This window comes from Cyprinus carpio, chromosome A14 (genome assembly GCF_018340385.1).
Source record: "Cyprinus carpio isolate SPL01 chromosome A14, ASM1834038v1, whole genome shotgun sequence".
NCBI lineage: Eukaryota > Metazoa > Chordata > Actinopteri > Cypriniformes > Cyprinidae > Cyprinus > Cyprinus carpio.
The window spans coordinates 5,213,958-5,237,789 of NC_056585.1; the positions used below are offsets into that span (position 1 = coordinate 5,213,958).

Genomic DNA, 23,832 nt, shown 5'->3' on the forward strand with positions numbered 1-23,832 from the left:
TTGTGATTAAGACAAAGTACATCAAACACTTTAAGGGCTTTTATGTCTTCATTTGAAAGGTGAACAGAATTGAGAAAGAACTTTTAAAAAAGTATTTCATTACTATTACTTCAGTCGACCTATCGTCACAATCCTGTAGTTCACTTACGCCCCGAACAATCAGCCCAAGGAGACTACGCTCACTCTGTCTACTGTGTATCACTGGATTAATGGAGTAAGTGAGAAGTCGGGTGGTAAAGTTGATAAAATGGTTGAATTTTGATTTAACCTGTTTGTTGTTTGTTGTTTCTGTTTTGTGTTTTTACGCTTTGTGATGGGTCACTGTCGTTTCTGATATTCAGAAATCTCAAAACCTAAACAAGACCAGCAGCAGAAGCAGAAGATATGATGGAGGGTCACAGAAAAAGCACTGTGTTCTGGTGCCGTTAAGAACATATGCAATGATAAATATAATAAACGCATGAGAATTTATGGCAGTTTACCGATTTTTTCATCCTCCTGAACCATCCTCCGCTCCTCGTGGAAAGCCCTCAGCCAGCGGATCTTCTCCTCCGGCTTCTTGGCCAGGAAGACATGGAGCTCCTCGCTGTCTCTGTTGTGCAGCTTGAATGCATTTTTCACGCTGACATTAAAGTCGTCGTCCCGTCCATCAATAGCATCTCTCACCGTATAGCGATCCATGTCAATGCGCCCTTTGTAGTACAGAATGTCCCGGCGGATCAGGTCCTGAGAAGAGATGCAGAGGCTCATTCATGACCTCAGAATCACACTCATCTTTGGGACATGACTACTGTATGTGTAACTGGAATAAATACAGACTAACAGTGAGCAGGCACTTTCAGTTCATTCCTATGGGAGCCGAGCTTCACATTAATGCAAAAAAGAGTGACAGTGGATTGCATGGATCTAGAAAATACACTGGCATTAAATTGTAAAAAGTAAAACAACCATAGATCATGCACATACACTCGTCACAATGAAAGCATCCAAACTCTATTTGTAATCTGAATGAAATATAGTAATATTTAAACAATATGATGTGTGCCAGCACAACTGGCAGATTTTGAAAGAGACGCCGCTGTCTGTGCCTCACAGCGATTAGCTTCCACCCACACCACATCTGAATGGAGTTGAGCATTTCTTTTGGACGCTCTCGACTGCTGTCAGCTCATTTCTCTGATCCGCTCTCAATCCCACAATTCCATGTGTGAGTGCATAGCTCCGCTCCCATCCGGATCAACTGAAAATGCTCGATCTCTCCGAAAGCCTCTGCAGACCATGAATTAAACATTTCCTGCAATTTTATATCTTTATGCATCTGTAAGTCAGCAGTAAGTAATGCCTGCTGGTGCGTCCACGTTTTTTTATGATTTGTTAGTCTTCATTTATTTTTATGTTGTCTGTGCTTTTTTTTTTTCTTTTTTTTTTCAACCATAAACTTGATATGGCAGCTGCATAGAATAAAGTCAAGTCAAGTCAAGTCATCTTTTTTATATTGCGCTTTAAACAAAAAAGATTGCGTCAAAGCAACTGAACAACATTAATAGGAAAACAGTGTGTCAATAATGCAATCATTCATCATTGAATTCAGTGATGTCATCATGCAGCTCAGTTCAGTTTAAATAGTATCTGTGCAATAATTTGCAATCAAGTCAACGATATCGCTGTAAATGAAGTGTCCCCAACTAAGCAAGCCAGAGGCGACAGCGGCAAGGAACCAAAACTCCATCGGTGACCGAATGGAGAAAAAACCTTGGGAGAAACCAGGCTCAGTCGGGGGGGGCCAGTTCTCCTCTGACCAGAACTCTTATGGCAGCTGCATAGAATAAAGCAATGCTTATAGTTCAATATTAGTATTGTTGTTGTACTAATGTTTTTATGATGTCATTGTGTTTTTGTGAAGATTATGGCAGCTGCATAGAATTAAAGTGTGTGTTTTTTTGAATGGAATGAATGTTTTTGAAGTTTAGTGTAAATGCACTTCTTATTGCATATGGGTATGGAACAGCGTGATTGTAAGTAAATGTGTAATGCAAATTTTTTTAATATTTATTTTGATTTATTTACATTTTTTGACAGTCTTAGTTTTGATTTCATAAAAAAAAAGTAAAATAAGAATAATAAAAAAATGCAATTTTCATAAAGGCATAATAGGGGCACTTTAATATAGGTCTGAGAGTATTTTTATGATCAGTGTTTATACTTTTATTTATTTATTACATCTTTATGCTGACCATCTATTACCCTTTTTAAGGAAATACAAAATATTTCATAAAGATCATGTACCTTTTTGCACAGGACCAGCTGATGATCGAAGAGGAAGAAGACTCTCTGCTGACTCCGGCCATACGGCTGATAGATCCACGACATCTCACCCGTGTAGATCAGCTCCGAACTTCTGTCCAGAATATCATCACCCTAATGTGAACGAAATAGTCTGGAGTCAAGGCAGACAAACTAGGACTGGCAGCAGCCTAAAGATTGTATTAATGCATTTTTTTTAAGAATTCATCTTTTAAAGAAATAAAACAGTTATTTAAAAGCTGAATTATTAAACAAACAAAAAGAATCATCAGTAGAAAAGAATCAAGGATGCTAACAAATATGAGGCACGATGTGGGGGACTCAAGAATAAACGTGACTGTAAAGATCTCTCTTGTCCAGATGCACAGTGACATCTGAGAACAAAGTGTGTGTGACTGAATGTGAGCCGCTAACTGTACATAACTTCATGCAATCCACAATTATTATTCAAACACACCTCCCAGTCCAGCACCGAGGCCTGCCACTGAGCGATCTTGTCAATGTTCTCCAGTCTTCTTTTGCGCTCGTTGATTTGCTGCGTGACGTTCCTCATGACAGCGAGCGCTGCTGCCACATAGCGGTAATCACTGTGAGAAAAAAAAAAAAACACAGAACACCCACAGACTATAATTAAATACATAAAATGTGGTCACAATTACAGACAAACAATCTGACTAAAACATTTTGACGCATGCATTCAAAACTGTATTGCAGTGAGTGAGCATTGACAAGGAAGGCTGTTAATATTTTCACTATTAGAAGATGAGACTGTAAGTAAAATTAATTATTTATGTATTGTCAAAGGTTTTTTTTTTTTTTTTGCAAAAATGCACAATGATGGGTATAGGATTTTGCTGCTAAAGGAGGACCTAAAGTTACTACATTAAAGGGTTCACTTACTCTGTTTAGCTCCAACCCTAATCCAACACCAATAATCAACCCTAATCTTCCACGCAGATGTATTGAGGCAAGTTGGAGCTTTTTGTGCACAAGAAAGAAACTCATTCAGGTTTAAAACTACTTTAGAGTGAGGAAATAATAACAGAATTTTCATTTTTGCAGCAGAATTTTGCAATCAGAATTTTTGCAGCAATCTTCAGCAGTTTTGGACTTGAATAAAGCGAGAAAACCTGCACTTAAGCTTTTCACGGGCATTTCATTTTCATAGTTAGACAGATTTCGTCTAGGATTGTCTAGCTATATGATTATCGCAGAATTGCTGTATTGTGATATGATTGGTATCGTTATCCATGTACTGTGTATCGTATCGTGAGGAAACCTGTGATTCCATCCCCTACTAGACAGTGTATTTTTTGCATGTGTGTGGGTGAGTTACCTATGATCCTGTCCTGTGTACTTCAGTAACTCGGCCAGCTGTAGTGGATATTTGCAGATCTTCTGCACAGGGGTGAGGAGGAAGCCATCAATGGCGATATCAATCATCTGCTGGAGGAGGCGACAGGCTTCGAAGAAGTGCTGATAGCGGCCATCTTTCATCAGCTTGGAGAGCTCCATGCAGGCATCCAGGTGGTTGTTGCAGTACTCTGAATAGATCCAGAAACCGTCTTGCTGTATGGCAGACAGTCATTAAGGTCAGAACTGAAGCAAACTTGAAAACTTAAAAAATGCATTTAATTTGAAGATTTTCAGGAATTAGTTTAAAAGTCTGAATAGCTGATACATGTCAGTACCCATGCAACCATTATGCACTTGAAATTTTCTAGATTTATTATGAAGGAGCTTGTAGGTACAGCTAAAAATGTCTATAATTTGAAATAAGTAGTAGATTATGTTAATGCCAAGTCATGAGGCAATGTACTCACATGTTCCAGAAAACATGGACCAATTTCACTAAGATGTGGTTCCTCAATGTTGTACTGTTTCTCCAAGTCCCGCACAAATCCCATTTGAAATCTGTAGATATCCTCGATGTTTCCAAAAATCACTTTTAGCTGGTCATCATTGAACATGTCAATCCTCTTTCGACACTGCCTCAAGTAGCCCTACAGACAGAAACTCCTTCAGTTTAGTATGCTGCAAGCGATGTCCACCACAGACCAACAGTTTTCTGACACTCATTCTTCTTCAGACACTGTGCACTGCATGACTGCAACCATGTCAAATAACAGCATGCAAGTAATCTGCATGAATAATTTTGATTCCAGACATTGCTTAACAAAGGAAATCGAGTCCCCCATTGAAAGTCCATTGAATTAAACATTCAAAAAGTTAATGAAAACATTGCCAAAGAAATCCTTGAGTAATTTAATCAAAGACTTCTGAAGAGACACGGTCACTTTATAAGATAAACTGATTTTATTTAGACTTTTCACTTAAATAGTGCTGCAAACTCCAACATGATTTTTAAGACAGATTTGTACTCTTGACCCTATCCCGACAGTTGTTCTTAAGGAGTGTTTGCTATCAATAAGTCCCCTCATTTTGAACATTGTGAACACCTCCCTTACTACTGGTTTTGTTCCGGAAGCCCTTAAGGTTGCAGCTATTACACCAGTCCTTAAAAAGCCTGGATGTGGTAAGTTTGATCTATCAAATTACAGGTATTTCAAATCTGTCCTTTCTCGTTACGACACAACTTCATTCACACATTTATTATTCAACAAGTTTTTTAAGCCTTTCCAATCTGAGATTAGAAAGGGACACAGTACAAAGACAGCCTTGGTTCGCATTTTGAATGTCCTGCATGTCTCAGCTGACTGTGCTTAAATGGTTTAAATCCTACCTTACTGATCATTCCCAATTGATTGTCTTGGGAAACAACAAATAGGACATTAGATAGGTCTGTCATGATGTTCCTCAGGGATCTGTTTTGGGCCCTTAATTATTTAGCATTTATGTGCTTCCTTTGGGTTAAATTATTATGAACTTTGGCTTAGGGTAACACTTTTATGCTGATGACACTCAGATTTAGATCAGTTTTAAGTCCATTATCAATGTCAACTCTAAAATTCTTTGAGTGTTTGCAGGAAATAAAAATGTGGATGAGCCATAATTTTTTTAAATTGAACTTGGTTTAAAGACAGAGGTGTTTGCAGGAAATAAAATTTTGTTTGTGCCATAGTTTTTTTTAATTGTGCTATTAAAATAGGTGTGATTTTCGATGCCCATCTGACATTAGATTCATATATTAAAAGCATCACAAAATCTACATACCATCAACTTAGAAACATTACTAGAATTAGGCCTTTCCTCATGCCTGATGCTGAAAGGCCTGTTCACGCATTTGTTACTTCCAGGATCGATTATTGCATTATTTGTTGGTCTACCTGCTATATCTCTCAAATGGCTACAATATATCCAGAATTCAGCAGCACATGCTCACTTATATGCCATCTCGTCAGCATATCACAGGCACCCTTTATAGTCTGCATTGGCTGCCTCTTCAGTCGCACATTGATTTTAAACCTCTCACTTTAATTTACAAAGCTGTGTGTGGAAAGAAAATTGAACAGCTCATCAAATATGGTAAACAAAACTTTAATAATGCTTGCTTAAAGGATTAGTACACTTCCAGAATAAAAATTTCCTTATAATTTATTCATCCCCATGTCATCCAAGATGTTCATGTCTTTCTTTCTTCAGTTGAAAAGAAAATTGAGGAAACATTCCAGGGTTTTTTTCCATGTGGACTTCAATGGGACCCAACAGGCTGAACGTCCAAATTGCAGTTTTTAGTGCAGTTTCAAAGGACTGTACATGATCCCAGCTGGGCAATATGGGTCTTATCTAACAAAAAGATAAGGTAATTTTCTTTAAAAAATTATAGTTTATACATTTTTAAGCACAAATGCTGGTCTTGCACTAGCTGGACTTTTTCTCGACACATTAAGCAGTCGTGTTGGAAAGGTAACATGTGACGTAGACGGAATCACCGACAAAGCGGTAAAAGTCAAAGTCAAATGTCCTTTCCAAAAAAAAAAAAAAAAAAAAAAGGTAAAACAATGATGCTGAACGACTGTGAAGTTGAAGGAGAAAATGAGATTGAGTTTTTTGCCCTACCCTACCTTTCTTAACCAGAGTAGCTAATTTTGACCTTCAACGAAGTCCATTATATGAAGGAAAAATCCTGGAATGTTTTCCTCTAAAACCTTAATTTCTTTTCGACTGACACATAGACGTAAGCATCTTGGATGACATTGAGGTGAGTAAATTATCAGGAAATTTCTATTCTGGAAGTGAACTAATCCTTTAACAAGTGAAAACCAATGAAGTTTATTCTGAGTGTCAGGCAGTTACAGTTTGTTTACCATATTTTATATATGTATATGCACTGATCAATGTTTATGTGAATTAAAATGTTTATTTTAATCTGTTTATCATTTAAAGCTTTTATTCTTTTAGTGGAAGTTTGTTTTAAATATTTTATTTATTTTGTATTTATTTTATGGTGTCTTTGTGATCTTTTTGAAGAGTAAACGATTTGCGTGGATGTACAGAAATCTCTCAGGTGGACTGGACATGGGTGATAATGGCAATGATGGCATGAATTTAGTTTTTTTTGCTCAACTGTCCCTTTAAACTCTCCATGGAACCAAGAGGGCACCAATCACAATCATCTGATACTGTCAGCAGTACCTCACAGATGTCCTTCAGGTGTTTGATGTAGTGGCGCTCAGTGCTCATGATCTCGTTGATGACGTTGGCCCTCATCTGGTCTCGGTTCTGCAGTGGTTGGCCGATGCACAGGCAGCCGTTGCTGGGGTCGGTGTGACCATTCTGCACATCGCTGGCACCCTCAGCTGATTCTGCGCGATCCTGATTAACCCAGAGCTAACAGGAAAAGGCAGAGAGACACATTATATCTCCAAGCTGTGAGTTTTGCGAAGTGGAACAGGTTTGGGCCCTGATTCTCACTGGGGTAAAGATAGACAGACAGTTGTTTGACTGAGAAGTCCATGCCATTAAAGATTCCATAGCTATGAAAATACTAAGTAATTTCTCTACAGAATTCCATTGGAGATAGTTGATCTTTAACCATTTGAGGGACACTTCTTATTCCAAATGTGTGATGAGCTGGAGTCTTGCTCTCATGTTCTTTGTTAGAAGACCAAAAAAATCTGCCCTTGGTCTGGGTTTCAGCTTATGGTTTGAGACAAGACTGCATTATGCTGCAAGGTGGCACCGGAGATGCTTCTGTAGTGACATGTATGCAGTTCAAATGGACTTTTCATGTTTTAATGGGGAACAGAAATCTAATGGTGGCATAAATCCATTTACATCGAAATCACAATTTTGGGAAATAAAGAATCACACTCTTGAATGTTACATGAGATAATGTCTTCTGGGTTGTTTCCATGGCGGGTCAGTCCCAGGAAATTTTGCGGTTTTGTACATCCCATGCACTGTGTAGGCCTATGTTATGGAAAAGGGTGAAGTCTTCCATTTTGTTTTTAAACACACTTTAAACACACTGAATAAACAGAAAAATAATGAAACATAAAAAATAATTTAACTTTTTTTAAAAGTAATGTTGGTAATGTTACAGAGTAAATAAAAAAAAACGCGTATGGAATTTTTATTTGTTAGCTCAAAGAGGTTAAAAAAACTGTGAAACAGCAGGAAAAAACATAAAAATGGTGAAAAATAAAAAGGCAATGTAAAAAGATTTATGTTTTTGGTAACCAATTGGAAACATTGAAAATAAATGAATTTTAAATGAATGATGGAGAGAAAAAACAAATAAAAACATTTTATGGATATTTGATGTGTGTTTGAGTATTGAGCGTCTAGACTCGGCCTGGGTTTTGTAGGGTCTGGTCTTAACACATGGGGTCAAGTGAGGACATAAAAGTTCACTCTCAGTGATTCTCCATTCATAAGTCACCAACATGGCCTACCAGAACTCTTTCCCGTCAGGAACACTTGCTTGAGCGATTAAACCACGTTCGCTGATCAAACGGCAGCGTAATACAGACCAACAGCTTTGAAATTCCATCTAGAATGATCATAGACACTCATTGCGAATACAAATCTAGGCATCTACAGAGATGCAAACACAAAATGGGATGTTGCCTGGCGAAAACGAGAAGATGGTTCTGGATGCAAAGCAGATACTACTACTAACATCTATTTCAACATTTGGAGGCTGTTACAAAACGCATCCAAAGCAGCGCATGTAATGAAGAAACATATCGGATGCGCATCTATTTGAAAAGCTATGAAGCGCACTAGGAGCGTGATTTCAGTTGGATGCGTTAAAATGCTTTGTGAGACGGCTGTTTTGAAGCAGCACTTGATGAGATTTGAGGAGCTGGGAACGCACCTTTGCTGTTGTGTTATGGAACCTTGGAGTTGCTATAGGGTTGATATAGAAAACTGGTTTTGTGTAAGGTTGAGGAGAGTGGGGATCGACCTTTGGAAAGAATGACAGAAATACACTTGGTTTTAATGTACTCTTGCTGTGGAAGAATAGAAATGGAACAGTGAGATGGAAGTGGCTTGGCAACACTGATTCAACACGGGCCGCGTTCTTTCTGAAATCCAGACGGACGCATCTAATCAGGATCAGTGTCCAAGACCTCGTCTCTTCACCTGAGACCTTGAGCCGCATCACAATTCAATGATAAGATCTAGGAGCTGATTAGATGAGATGAGAGAGTTCATCATAGAGGTGGCTGAAACGTACCCTCACGAAGCTGGCGGGGAACCAGCCCTCCTCGTCATCCATCTGACCCCACCACCAGTCTTTATTGGAGGCGTCCAGGACTTTGATGACGTCTCCCGCCTTGAAGGCCAGCTCCCTCTCGGCCATTGTCACGTGATCCCATACTGCCTCTGCGCTGACCACCGAACCGCCGCTGATCAACTGTAGAAAAACACGATGAGCCTGATGGAGAAGCGGTCATGCTGTCACACACACTACATGTTTGAAACACACTACCATTGGTTACACGTCTGCCATTGGTCAGAAAACATCTGACTCGTGCCACAGGCTGAGCCAGTGCTGATGCTCAAGCAAACACAGAGAGAGAGAGAGTCCCCTTAATTCTAGTCCTGCACCTGTACCCTACAGAGATTCATTTTAACATCAACTGCATTGCTTGTGCATATAAACAAACAGTTATACTGTACTTATAACTAGATGACTGGCTGTAATTTGCAATTGAGTTACCCATCTTCAGTCTGGCTCGCTAATAAACAATAATTACGTGTCATCATAAAATCATGCTTACAATGGCTAATAATCTGTCGAGTTACGGAAAGCAGTCAATAAGCCTGAGCTTCAGACACAGACGACACACCTACTGGGAAAGGCTGCAGCCCAGAAACGCAATAGAGAATAAACCAAGAAAAGGAATCTGCGTAGTGCACCTTTAAGGTATATAATATGCACTCTTCAGAAGTAGATGAAGCACAAAGGTGTACTGTGAGTGCAGTGTGCAGCTAAAGATATCATTCGTGGTGACCCACAGCACTGTCTTCCTTATTTAAACACTTGATTCAATTCATCATGCAAATAACTAATCATGAAAGGTGTTGATTCCACAGCACTATATTTCCATCTACTCCCGTTGTGTCAGAGGTTTCTATTTTCAGCGTGTTTTTGCAGCACAAGCCTCGCGTTAGCAGATAAGGGCAGGCAACACTGCTGCAATAAATAGCTATACACAAATAAAAGAAGAAAAGAAAAAGACAGCTAAAATCATACTGTTTATACCCAGTGTTTTGCGAGACCCAGGGTGCTAACTGAGAACTGCTGTCTTTGATCATCTTCGCAGGGATTAGAGAAACAGAAACTGGGATACGGTTGGAGGAGGAGGAGGAGGGATGCTGGAGGAGTTTGTCACTGAAAAGTGTGTGTGCTTGCTTATAAACTCCTATTAAATGACTGACAGGACCAGATGAACAGGCTCCTTCTGAAATCACTGTATTTCAATACATTTTATTGATTTATTTGTTTTCCACAGGCCCTGTGACTATAAATGTCATTTAATCAAACAAAGAACCATAAGAACCAAAACGAGCCTCAAGCACGTGTTCCTGCAGTGATTCACAGGCTTATTTATAGTCACGCAATGCAACCGTTTCTAGTCCTCTGTGGCATGTAACGAAGCAGGTAATTCTTATGAAAACCTCGGTCACACTAGACTTTGAGCATGCAAAATATTTAAAGACTTACGATTTATACGTATTATGGTGTGCATAATTTTAAATATGTACTTCACTGCAATCCTACAGATCTAAATTTTGTGTTCGATCTTCTATAGGTCACGTGATCATGTAATCCGAATTCACAGATCAGAGTTTGTTCTCCAAATTTGAACTTTGGGACGCAGTGAAATTCACCTGAGCTCGTGTTTCCTGTCTCTCAGTACACATGCATATGAGTGGAAGTCAGGGGAAGGAAAAGTATAGTGTGGCCGGCCCTCACCATTCTCACCACCTCATCAAACCATTTCCAAGTCTTTTTTTTACTTGGTGTAGTGCTTCATAAAGAGAATGAAAGCCTAAGGTGGCTGTGGCATATAGGAGAAACCTGGAGCCTAGGCCTCTATCTTGAGTCTGTCAAGATCTCTCCAGATGAAATCTGATGTCTTTCCCCAATCATGCCACTTGTGTGACACAAACAGCGAAACACTAAGCAGAAGGCTTCCTGACTGTCTGTTTGTACATGCTCCTCTGAGAGTGTCACCTTCAGCATGCGTGAATGGGTGCCGTCAGCGTGTTTGTCGATGGTGGCAGCCACAGGTTCAGCACTCAGACTCCAACAGCAAACGCCACAAGCTTTCCCTGGGCTGAGACTGCAGACATCACAAGCTGACAAGCACTTCTGCGATCCAATGGCTTCATATTTTGAGAAGGCTACATATCATCATAATTGTTTGGATGATTAGTGCCAATAAATATCCTCTCGAGCACTTTCCGACTGTTCTGTGAACATAAATCATTACAAATATGGAATAACTCAGTGCCCAGATCATAATGTTAAGACACCTTGAAAATCATCTCTCATTACAGAGTCCCAGGGTTCTGCGAATGTAGTGAAATTATTGTTATATAATCGACCGCTGTTCCCCTCGTGTTTCTGCACACAGAAAGCAGAAAGCATCGATCAGCACCAAGTGCGTATGAAAATGCAAAGATGTCAAAAATCAAAAGAAGAAGGAGAAACACGTCATCTATTTGCCATTTCACATCAATGTGCGCTACTAATTATCAGATTCAAGGGACTTTCTTATCTTTTAGGAAGAAATATGCCTAAAATACTATACTAAATAATACTAAAGCTGACTAAAGTCAACTTCTTCAGGAAAATCTTGCATTAACATCAAATCAGAATTAAAATAAGGAACTATATGTGAGCAAGATGAACATTGGAGATGGGGGATTGTTTTAATGGGTAGAAATTTGCTGTGAGTATTACATTAGCCTGAATACCAGCATCGTCACTGAAGAGCCAGCAGAGAGATATTACGTAACAGACTTGAGTCCTGAGCGCGAGGGCCAATCAGAGACAGGTTACACATACACACACATCGATACAAGCATCCTCCTCCACATCTCAAACATATGATGTGCCGTTTGAAGCATAAGTCTGAGAATCAGCCGTCCAGACTCTTAATAAGCCCAAGCACAGATTTTCACAGAAATGATGTGGACATTAACAATTCTCAGCTTGCCACACCATGTGTGCCGACAGACACGTGATCACAGCTCTGATCAAACATATGACTTTAACAGATACTCTGAATTTGCCTTTCTCTAAATACAAAATGACATCCAACCATAATATATATACATACACATGATCTTTTGATTGTAATTTTGCCTCATAATATTTTGTAAGGACTCTGATCTAAAATAAGCTTTGCAGATTCACCAGAAGACTAGTATTTTTTATCATTTTACATTCTTAAATATCTTATCAGACTGTTTTGAATGCAGTTCAGAATCCAGCACAATTCTAGTCGTATTACATTTTATGTTTTCAGAGCATTGGCCATGAATATTAATTCACCAGCATTGGACGTTTATGAATAATTCGCACAATACAAACACTACTTCTATAGAACACGTCATGATATGTATTCAAATCGCCTTGGAATAATTCTTAAGATCAGCTTATATAACGCAATGGGACTGAATGATGACGGTGAAGAACACACACACGCACACACTTCACAACGCAGGTGTAAGGTATATTTTACCATATCCGCCGCAGTAAAGAGCAGAATCACAGATACGAACAGATGTTTCCAGGACGAGAAACAATCACAGATCTTCGCGCCTGTTGGACTGTGCGTCAGTCATGCTGAAGATCCTTTAGCTGGAGCCCATGAAGAAGATCAGAATCACGTTGACCAGCAGCAGAATGGCGATCACAGTGAACACCGCCACCGTTTGCACGTCCAAGGTCATGCTGCAGTGCTGCGAGATTCGCGATGCTTCTGTCAAGCCTGCGATCAGCGCAGTGATCCTGCATCCAGCTGCTCAGACACGCATGCGAGAGCTTACACACACCTCAACACCTAGCGCGCTGCCTGCCTAGACTGCACACTTGGGCTGAGCTGCGGCGCGCACCTGTGATGTCCGGTGATGCTGTGTTGCTAGGCAGCCCACTAGGTTTCGAGATGCAGCTCTGTGAAATGTGAGACAAGGCACGCATAAATATGCCTCATCCTCTCCATCGTCTTCATCGGCATCTTTTGTCGTCAGAACATCATATTCACAGCCTCACCATGGAAACACCGTCATTAACATTAACAAACATCCCGACTCTACTATAGAAGACCTAACACACAATGTGTCATTCACATCTGGCTCATATTTGACTAGAATGAACTAACGATGAAGCCAAGCCGTTCAAAATCATCCACGTGCAAAACAATTTCACAAGAAGAAATTATAGGAACTCAACAACATCCAGGCCAGAATGTAAGATTTTCTTCTCGATTAGCCTACTTTCTCCTACTTAAAAATGTAGTATCTCATAATCAACATACACCTTTTTTTTATCATTGAATATCTTAATGTCTCATAATTTTATTATGTTGTACACATGGCCACCAGAATGAAGGTGTGGTCACATCTACCATTGTTTGGTGAATTATCGCAGGATAAATCCACTCAGTCAGGAATGGTATAATAGAGCACTGCAGTGATGACCCAGTTTTGAAGGACAACCCGGAAGATCACATCACCCCGGTTTCCTTCCTTTTTTTTTTTTTTTTCATTTTCTATTTAGACACATGTTAGCAACCGCCATTTTCAAGATAAGTAAAAACATCACAAGGGGTTTGCTGATGTACATGTATGTTGTAGAATGTAGTCTCTTGTGTTCACCACAGACCTTATTTCAGGCATTTAACCAAAACCCCACTGACTTTGCAACAGTGGGTCCAGAAGTGCTAAATGCAAACTCGTTTCTGGGTTTTGTCCAGAGAAAGCCATCATCCCTGCTGTACTCCATCAGTACTTTCAGTGTGCTTTCACTCACTGCGGGGAAGTTAGTTAAGCTCTGCACACTTCATGTTTTGAGTCCAAACCAACTCACACTTTGCATAGTACAAGGTCTAAATTAAAGAAAGAAAAATAATATTACTTTGCCCTATAAATATATTATATATTCACACTAATTTGCTCAGAAAAAAAGGTTGTTTGTGTACTATACATTTTATGATTCATAATCATTTTTGAACTACAGTATAAATGTATGCAATACTCCAATTTCAGGTAACAATGATTCACAACAGATTTCTAGCCCTTCCACTTGAATACTGGGGGGTTTATAAACTGATGTTCACAGACGAGAAATAGTCCAAAAAACCTGCATCAGCTGCTGTTTATACATGATCTTACTTCTTTAAACAAAACTATACCTATCAGCCAGATGAATGTGTATATTCACACAATATGGCAGAAGGCAAACAATCATTTGTGTCTTGAGATTATTCTAATGAAATATCTGAAGTATGATGCATTGAGAGAGCTTTTCTCTTGAGATGCAGAGCAGATGGTTACATAACGCTGACACTGAGATTCCCATACGGCTCGGTTCCACACATCCTGACATTTACACAACAAAGGTCACATCTGAAATTCAAACTGATCCAAATAGTTTCATGAATACAAAGCCAAAGTTTGTCAGCATGATGTATGATTTCAGAGCTGCACACTGACACACACACAACAGTGTCTCTATAAGACTGCCACTTTATAGACAGATTGAACTTTAAACCAATGTGAGATCAAACTGAAAATCTCAGTATTAATTGTTTTTTGGGGAGAGGAATGATGCGTCTCGTGCTTTTTTACTTACACACGCTTGTTTTGCAATGCAAGCTTGGGCAATCTGAGTCTATCTATCTATCTATCTGTCTATCTATCTATCTGACTGTTTTTAATCACTGTTAAAATTCTACGAGAACAGAGAAGTCCACACCACAAATAAAATAATAATGACAAACCCACCTGACTTTAAAGAGCTCGAGCATTTAAAACGGCCGACGACAAAACTGCAGAAACAGAACCATATCATACGTCGTTGTGGACACTAATATAGTTATATTTAAAGTTAACGCTCTTGGTGTGAACGGGCCTTTAGTCATGTAGACATACATTTTGAGGAAACAACAGCAGACGGGACAAAATGTTGACGAACATAGAAAAACAATGACACTTCCTGTCGTGAGAGCTTGTGCGTAACGGCACCCAGCTGCTCACTTCACCTTTAAGTCCCCCCACCATTGCTCTATAGTAGAAGATACTGCCAAGGAAACAGAAACCATGATAAAAGAAGCTGAATGTCTTCTCGCATCTTGGAGTGTTCAGGCCTGTCACATTAAGTATCTTTAGCTCAAATGTTTCTCATAAAATTTCTTTGGAGAAAGTTGACCAGTTTAGATGAAATGTTGAATATTGAGCTCAGTGATCATCAGCTCTATCCAGCATCCAAATGAGAATGAGAAAATGTTCCTGTTCCTATACGACACTCTGTTAAATAGCCAGAAAATCCCTCACATAGCTGCAGCACTGGTGGGCGACAAACGAATGCGCTGTTGAACATCTGATGAGTCTGATTCTCCTCAATAACAACCCATCATCAGCATGAATAATATATTCCTCAACAACACTGGGTCAAGGGATAGTTCCACATCCACAAACAGAGCGATGAACTCTTGCCTTGGAACGTCTGCTAGTGTGCCGTCTTGCAAACATAATCTGTGCTAATTGCAATTGATCATGAATTATGCATATTTTCATGAATTTGAAAGCCAATGGTGATACATTATGCACCTGCCACTGCAATTTAATCACCATTAACTGTTTGTCGATATCAAACATTATAATCACATCATTATTGTGACTTGACACAGTCTTCTTAATTGTAAGTCTGGTCTTACTGAGTCTGTGAGTTTCTAAAGTTTCCGAAGGAACACAAAATGAAGTGAAACAATTAAACAATAACAGATTAACACAACTCTAAATGCATGTGCATCAATGTGGTTAAATAGTGATAAATATATGACATTTTATGGTACCAATTAATTAAATTAGTGTCTAATTTTGTATAAAATGTTATTAAACAAGCTGTTATGTAACAAAAGAAAAGTATTTTTTTTTTTTCACAAATTGCATTGTTGAGAGTATTCGTCAAGTGAAGTATCAAAGTCTTGAAAGATGAAAATTAGGCTGTGTTTGACTCACCCCCGAGGCATCCTAGATGTGTATGACTTTCTTCTTTCAGACGAATCCAGTCGGAGTTATATTAAAAATTGTCTTTGATCTTTCAAGCGCTATCATTGCAGTCAGCAGGTGTTGCATTGCTTCAGTCCAAAAGAAGTGAAATAAAAAGCGCCCTTCAATAAAAAAAATTGTCTCACATGGCTCGGGAGGATGAACAAAGTCCTCCTTTAGTGAACTGATGTATTTTTGTAAGAAAAATATCCATATTCAAAACATAATAACAAAAGAATTGAATTAATGTATATTGATCCAATAATTTATATTGAGAAGTTATTTATTAAAAAGAGTTTTACATTAAAAAGTGGTTGCAAGTTTGGATTATTAAGATCTTTGGTTGTTAATTCTCTCTGCTTGTATTCAGACTGACGCGCTGCGCACAGCCTGGAGGAGGTCGACGCTTTTACCAATGCAAGGGTAAATAAATAACTGATGTTTGAATAGTACAGCGTGTTCTTTACTCAAACACTATATATGTCTGTAAAGGCTAATGTTTTCGTGTGTTTGAAGAGCGGGGAAGAAGTAGGTTATTTGCCATCTAGCCAATATAACTTAGGCTAATTTTGTACGTTTTAAATATCCTGTGCATAAGCGCTTCATTTGAGATTTTGGCAAAGTGTATTAAACTACAAGAAAAACTAAGCATCCATAGCTACAATAAACGTTATATATGCTTTAGTGGTTGATTTGAGATTGTTGTGAAGTGTTTTATGCATCAGATAACAGTTACAGCTCCGTCACTGACTGGTCAAAAACCTTGTTAACTCCATTTGAGCTTAATTTTCATATAATGTCTGATACAATACCAACGCTGACGACAGCGTTGTTTAATTCTTAAATTTTTGGATTGTTTTATATATCAACACCCAATACTACCACCGACCCCCCCCCCCCCCCCCATACCCTATGGTGTTGTGAAACGCCGCCACTGCGTGTGAGACACTTTTTTTTATGGAAGGGCGCTTTTTATTTCATGTCTTTTGGACTGAAGCAATGCAACACCCGCTGACTGCAATGATAGTGCTTGAAAGATCAAAGACAATTTTTTTATATAACTCCAACTGGATTCGTCTGAAAGAAGAAAGTCATATACACCTAGGATGCCTCGGGTGTGAGTAAAACGTAACCTAATTTTTATTTTTGGGTGAACTAACCCTTTAAGCTGACAGCATCTGAGCTCATCACTAAACCAACACTCAGCAGCTTCATCAGCCCTTCATTCAAAAGTTAAACGCATCTGCTGCTAGGAATGAGACAGATGCCAGCACCAGACACTACTCCACCACACTCACATCTAGTGTGCAAGAGATGAAAAGTTTTGAATTTTATTTTATGAATAAAAATGCACAATATCACAAGCAGCTACATTACGCTTGCCAACTCATTAAAGCTTACATAGTATACCAGTTTCTTTAAATATTATGCCAGTAAATGCCCTTTTGACTAGTCTGGGAACTTATATCTTTCTATATGATGTGATTCTCCATAATGCATTATCTCCAGGTTATCGACACTATCATATCTCTGCCCACTCTTGCGTTCTCAAGGTTACGTACACAGCTGATTTCATAGCAGCACAGTGGAAGCACTGCCAAGATGGGTTTGTAATAAAATTTGGCAGTAGATTTTTATTTGTTTCTTTTTTAACTGGTGCTACATGACTAGAGAAAACAGTGAAAGAGGGACGTGGTTCAACACTCAGAATACACTGGGTTCGATCTGTGAGCAGGAGACAAAAATGAAAGTATGATCTGTAGTTTTAACAAAAAGAGCTACAAAAAGAAAAAGAAAAATATTATTCTGGAGTTTTTTGATGAGATTTTTATATTATTTTTGGGGTATTTTGTTTTTGGGTCTATATTGTGAAAGAGCGAGACGCATCATAAACCAATAATTACTGAATGAGACGCATTTAGAACTAATAACTAACTACTGTATGACCAGTTATAAATAGTATTAACAATTAATTACATATCACAATGTTTAAATGTGAGCAAGATGTGAGCAAATTACTTTGAAACTTTGCATAAAATGCATCATTAATTTCTCAAGTGTTACCTTTCAAGAACTTCTAGTGATCTAAACTATTATGTTGAAGTGAAAAACATGTTCAACAGTTTTCACTTTTTAAACAGTGTCAGATCACTTTCAGAAGATTCTGATAAATTCATATGGATTTATTATATTTATGTATAAAATATTAATGACATTTTTGAAGCATCAAAGTTTTGGTTGTTTACTTCAGTGGGGGACAGAAACCTCTCAAGTTTCATTAAAAATATATTAATTTGTGTTTAAACATGAATGATAATCTCATGGGTTTTTCAGTAAATGATGATGATTTATTTTGCGGTGAGCTAACGCTTTAACAGTAACTCAGTTGTTTTACAGTTGTTAATTAATTATTCACACCATTCACACAGTAACATTATTAATTATTCCACGGGCAGATGAGGTCTCGGGACAGAGGCCGGATCACTCACCATGTTGACATGCAATGGTCCTGATCCTGGTCTATACAGCTTGCGTCTGTTGGATCCTGTGCTGCTGTTCCTCATGCGGAGAACGACTGATTTAGTCATGGTCTTAGCTGCAGGACAGATCGCTAGAATGAGCCGAAGAGCTCCATTTGAAATGATAAAACAATTCATGCCACAACATGACACGGTAACCAGGACTATCAGAGAAACCTGGGAGTATAAAGCTAGCTCTAAACTGTGATATGCTGTTGAATGGTGATCAGCTACAGCATGTGCTGTACTGGATGTCTGCATATGAATAACCATTCAGATATGGTTTTGGCTTGCACTGTACCTGGAGGAGTGAGCACGTGTGTCAGGGCAATGGGCTCCAGTGCAGACAGCGTGGTGGGCAGCGGCAGAGAGCGACACCGCTGGAGCAGAGCTTTGAGAGGAGGATCTGCAGGAGACTGGCCTGGGGGCCGCGAGAGGCTCTGAAAATCACTGCATTAAGTCAGGTAACCTTAGAACGATTCACAACATTTCACATCCTACTGCATCCAAAGAATCTCCTACAGTACTGGATTGGGGTCAATAGTGGAGTTGGGTTAGTCACACATACACACACACATACTGTATATATGTGTCTCTGGAGCACGAAAGCAGTCATAAGTAGCACAGGTATATTTCTAGCAGTAGCCAAAAATACATTGTATGGGTCAAAATGATTGATTTTTCTTTTATGCCAAAAATCATTAGGATATTAAGTAAAGATCATGTTCCATGAAGATATTTAGTAAATTTCCTACCGTAAATATATCAAAACTTAATTTTTGATAAGTAATATGCATTGCTAAGAACTTGATTTTAACACCTTTAAAGATGATTTTCTCAATATTTAGATTTTTTTGCTCCCTCAGATTCCAGATTTTCAAATAATTGTATCTTTCAAATATTATCCTCCTAACAAACCATACATCAATGAAAAGATGATTAATTCAATTTCAATTTCAATTAAAAAAAATAAATAATAATAAGTTTATTATTTATTTATTTGAATGGTAAACATTAAATGTCCTCAGGAGGTGGTTTGAAATTAGATTAAAATTAGATTTTTGGTTAATGCATGCCATTCTGAATAGTCAGATCAGACTTGATGTGTCTTCTTATCATTCGTCATGTGAAGGGTTGTTAATACATCAGATGTACAACAAGAAGAACAGCAGCAGCAGCGCGTGCATGTGTTCATGGGATCAGTGTGAGGACGTCACTTCCTATGAAATACCTGTTAAAACACTTTATAGTTTATACCCCTATTAAATACAAGTTAGACACTTTATTTTCATTTTTCAAATGTTTTCTTTTCTTTTATTTAAAATAAACTATATATAAAGGGAAAATGGAGAAGAGTGATGTAGGATGGTTTTTTTTTCCGTCTGGCTTAACCACACAATGCTGGGCGGAGTTAATGTAAATAGACTCTCCGTTCTGAATATAACACCATCACTATATTGTGTTTTCATTAAGGCAGTGTTTTCAACCCTGTTCCCGGAGGAACACCATGTATTTCTAGGCTGCGGTCCACTTTTCTATGCCCTTCCCTCACCAACTTCCCTCCTCCTCGTTGACTCAGACGTACTTTATTTCATTGCTTACGTTGCATGAGTGGCCACTACACCAGAACTATTTAAACAGACACAGACCAAACTGCCCTTCTAATTCAGCCTAATTCTAACACATTCTTAATTTTCTTAATTTTTACACATGCTCTACATCATAGATGGGCAGCTCCGTTCCTTCAGGGCCACTGTCTTCCGCAGTTTAACTCCATCATTAATGAAACACACCAGCTTGTAGTTTTCAAGTAATCCTGAAGATTTTGATTAGATTTGTTTTTGATTAGAGATGGAGATAAACTCTGAATAATAAATCAATAATGTTAAAGTCAACATGAAATCAAAGAGAAACTTTCTGTTTACTTTCTTAATACACATTCCTGGATGATTGTTTGTGTTTTTTTTTCCTGATCATGCCAATCCTTCTTATTTTGTCAACCACTGTCCATCTACCTGACACAGAGAGCTATCAGCCATCAAAGTCCTGTGATATATTTTCATTCCGTTTCACCTGGAAATATGCACATTACTGAAATAATATGGGTTTTGAGTGTCATTTCTTGTTGATTTAATGATTAATGTTGAAACAACTCTGCATTGCTCAAAAAGTCGTCATTCAAGTCATCTTATATTACCTTAAATATGTCCTCCGGGCAGTTCATTGTTTTCCTTGCTGTGCAGATATCTTGGTTTTCATCAGCAGTTTTGCTAGATAAGTGATGTGGGATGGAGTTTTCACAGTCAGATTGTGTCTCTTTTGGTGGCTCTGTCTCTTCAGATCTGGGGTGGCTCTCGATGGTGGCTAGAGAGATGTGAGTAGAGCTGAGCTGGGACTGCGATTCATCCGAGTTATTACACAGGGAGCTGTTATCTCTGGGAGAGTCTGGGCATGTTCTCCAGGCCTTCAGCACCACAGGAGGAGAGCAATCCACCGCAGCACTGACAGACGAGACCGCCTTGCTCGTGTCAGAAGATAACGTGGGTTTACCTTGAACTGAGGTTTTAGCTTTCTCCTCACTCCTGACTGTCAAAGGCACGAGTTCTCCAGACTCCTGCGTCTTTCTCAATCCGGGAGGCGACTGCTGGCCTTCAGGGGGGGAGAACGAGCGGGACGAGTTTCTCCATTTCATTGCAGTCTCAGCCACAGTGTTGAAAAATCTGAGAAGGCCTCGAAAGTGGCTGCTTTTGCCATCAATCCCTGTTTGTTCAGGTGCAGAGTTCAAATCCTTGACCAGTTCAAAGTTGACCGAGCCGTAGTCAGAATCAATGGTTTTGTCCAGGGCATTCATCGACTCAAAACTACTCTCTCCCAACGTCTGATTTCCTTTTCCTTTGAGGGAAATTCTTCTCAAGTAATTCAAAACGTCCCCCCTCTTGGACCAGCGACTTCTTTGAGGTATCTTGAGGCTTTGCTTCGCACAGCAGTCTTCCTGCTCCGTCGCAGATGAATTGTTGCAGTTTGAGAAGCTGGGGTGAGATTTCTTCGTATAAACGACTCTTTCTGAGAATTTACACCCGTTTTGGTTGCTAACGGTGTCTTTGGTCTCCTGCTGGACGTTGTCTGGGGTTCCAGCGGGGGCGATGTCCTCAAACGAACAGTAGAAGTCTGCAGTGTGTCCTGCAAACGAATGTCTCTTGGCTTTATTCCTAAACACATGCTTGAAGTCTGAAGAAGGAGAGTCCTTGCACATGTACACATCATCGGCCTCGTCTTTAAGGTCAATGCTGGATTTGGCATCAGAAGTCTTACCAGCTTTCCCTTTAAATACAGACGGGGACTTTAGTTTCGTGAAGGACCTGACTTTGTTAGTGATGGACAGTTTGAGGAAGGACGCTTCACCGGGGAGGATGACGGAGTGAGGGCGTCTGTCCAGGCCCGAGGGGGTCTTGCGGCGCTGCAGGATCCTCCAGATGGCCGCCGTCCTGGAGCGCCGCACCGGTTCCTGTTTTTCTCTTCTGAGCGTCTGACCGGGAATAATGGAGTCTGAGGAATTGCATTCTGGAATCCATGAGATCTCAGCTTTGCTCTCTTCGTCAACTGAAACGTTGAACACACAATTGACGAATCCATTGGAAAGACCAGACTCTGACGCGGGGCTGGTTGTGCTATCCATCCTCTCGCATTTTCAGACAAGATGTCAGGTGTCCAGCTCAGGAAGCATCATTTTTATCCTCATTGAGAAAACCTGCGATAAAACAAAACCATGCTCTATGGGAGATTAATGTGTCTACTGTAAATCTATTTTTAACATTTTACATTCAGAAGACATTCAGTCATGTCTCCTGTTTAATAGACTCATACTTAAAGACAAACAATAATACTTTTTTTTTCACTTTCACATTTAATTATAATTTATTAAATGTGAAAGTGACGTGTGGCGTCCCATACTAAGAATTTGTGCTCTGTATTTAACCCATCCAAGTGCATAAACACAGCAGTGAGTAGTGAACACACACACACTTGGGGGTTCGGTTCTTGCTCAGGGGTCTCTCTTCAGTCGTGGTATTGAGGGTTTCACCCACATGATGGCACCATCTTCTGAGAGCGCCGGTCATTCATCCCCCCCCCCCACCTACAATCCCTGCCGGACCTGAGACTCGAACCCGTGACCTTTGGCTTACAAATCTGAATCTCTAATCATAGACTGATAGTTACAGACAACTATGTAGCTTAATTAAACACACACACACACACACACACGCACGCACGCACGCACACACACACACACACACACACACACACACACACACACAATTTCTGACACACACACACACACACACACACACACACACACATTTTTAGGCCATTCAAATGTTTGTGGTGAGTAAGAAATTTTTTTGGAAAGAAATTGATACTTTAATTCATCAAGGACACATTTAAATTATTTTTATAGTTTAATGTTACAATATTACATTTCTATTTCAAATAAATGCTGTTCTTCAAACTTTCCGTTCATCAAAGAGTCCTAAAAAAAAACACACTGTATCGCAGTTTCCACACTTCATTAAAGAGCAAATTTAAAATTTACTTTAAAATTCTGACACTAATTTAAAAAAAAAATTACAGTTTTTGACTGTACTTTTGATCAAATAAATGCAGCTTATGAATATAAATATAAACTATATGAACTTACAAGAAATTACAGCCAACATAAAGTGTGATTCCAAACTCTAATCCTGTTAGAATTGTCACAGTTCTACATGATCTGAATGCACTTAAAAAAAAAAAAAAAAAAAAAAAAAAGTCAGGAAGTTATGAACCCACACATCAGGAAGTTCTCATCCTTGATAAGAGAATGTATTTAGAAGAAAGAAAGAAAGAAAAAAAACTTACCGAAGTAGTGTATTCCTCTCATAAAAGACCAGAAAACATTCTGTGTGAATCCTTTAACATCAGCAATGGTTTTCCGATATAATGATTTGTCCGGTTGTTAATCCACAGCATTCTTCTGGAGCGGTCAAGGGTTTTCTCAGCCTGATGCCCCACAGAGACCGAGCAGACGCCACATACACACACGCCCAGTTCCTCTCATTAAGTCTGAAGTCACGATCCAGTTATTTCTGCCACTCTTCCACTGCAACTACAAAGACTGACGCTCCAAATGGAGCGTGCTATTCAGCTGGCTCAGTCAGTTTTACATTTACAATCCAATGATAACTGGAAATGACTTCAAACCGAACATGTTAGTCAGTGCTGTGGCCAGTGTCGTGATCTACATAGTAAATGGACACAATACACAAAACCTAGG

The 23,832-nt window shown here is 39.1% G+C and overlaps 1 protein-coding gene across 1 annotated transcript; it reads right to left on the reverse strand.

Annotated features, from left to right (window-relative positions):
• Positions 1-309: 309 nt before the first annotated feature.
• Positions 310-23,832, reverse strand: LOC109056858. The gene is made up of 13 exons (XM_042769743.1): positions 23,418-23,832; positions 20,719-22,269; positions 18,823-18,961; positions 18,492-18,598; positions 8,951-9,130; positions 8,588-8,677; positions 6,901-7,095; positions 4,128-4,307; positions 3,641-3,873; positions 2,762-2,891; positions 2,287-2,418; positions 483-726; positions 310-353 (listed from the first exon to the last, which is right to left on the reverse strand). The coding sequence occupies exons 2-13, from the start codon at positions 22,195-22,197 to the stop codon at positions 319-321; spliced, it is 3,144 nt and encodes a 1,047-aa protein (XP_042625677.1). The 5' UTR covers positions 22,198-22,269; positions 23,418-23,832; the 3' UTR covers positions 310-318.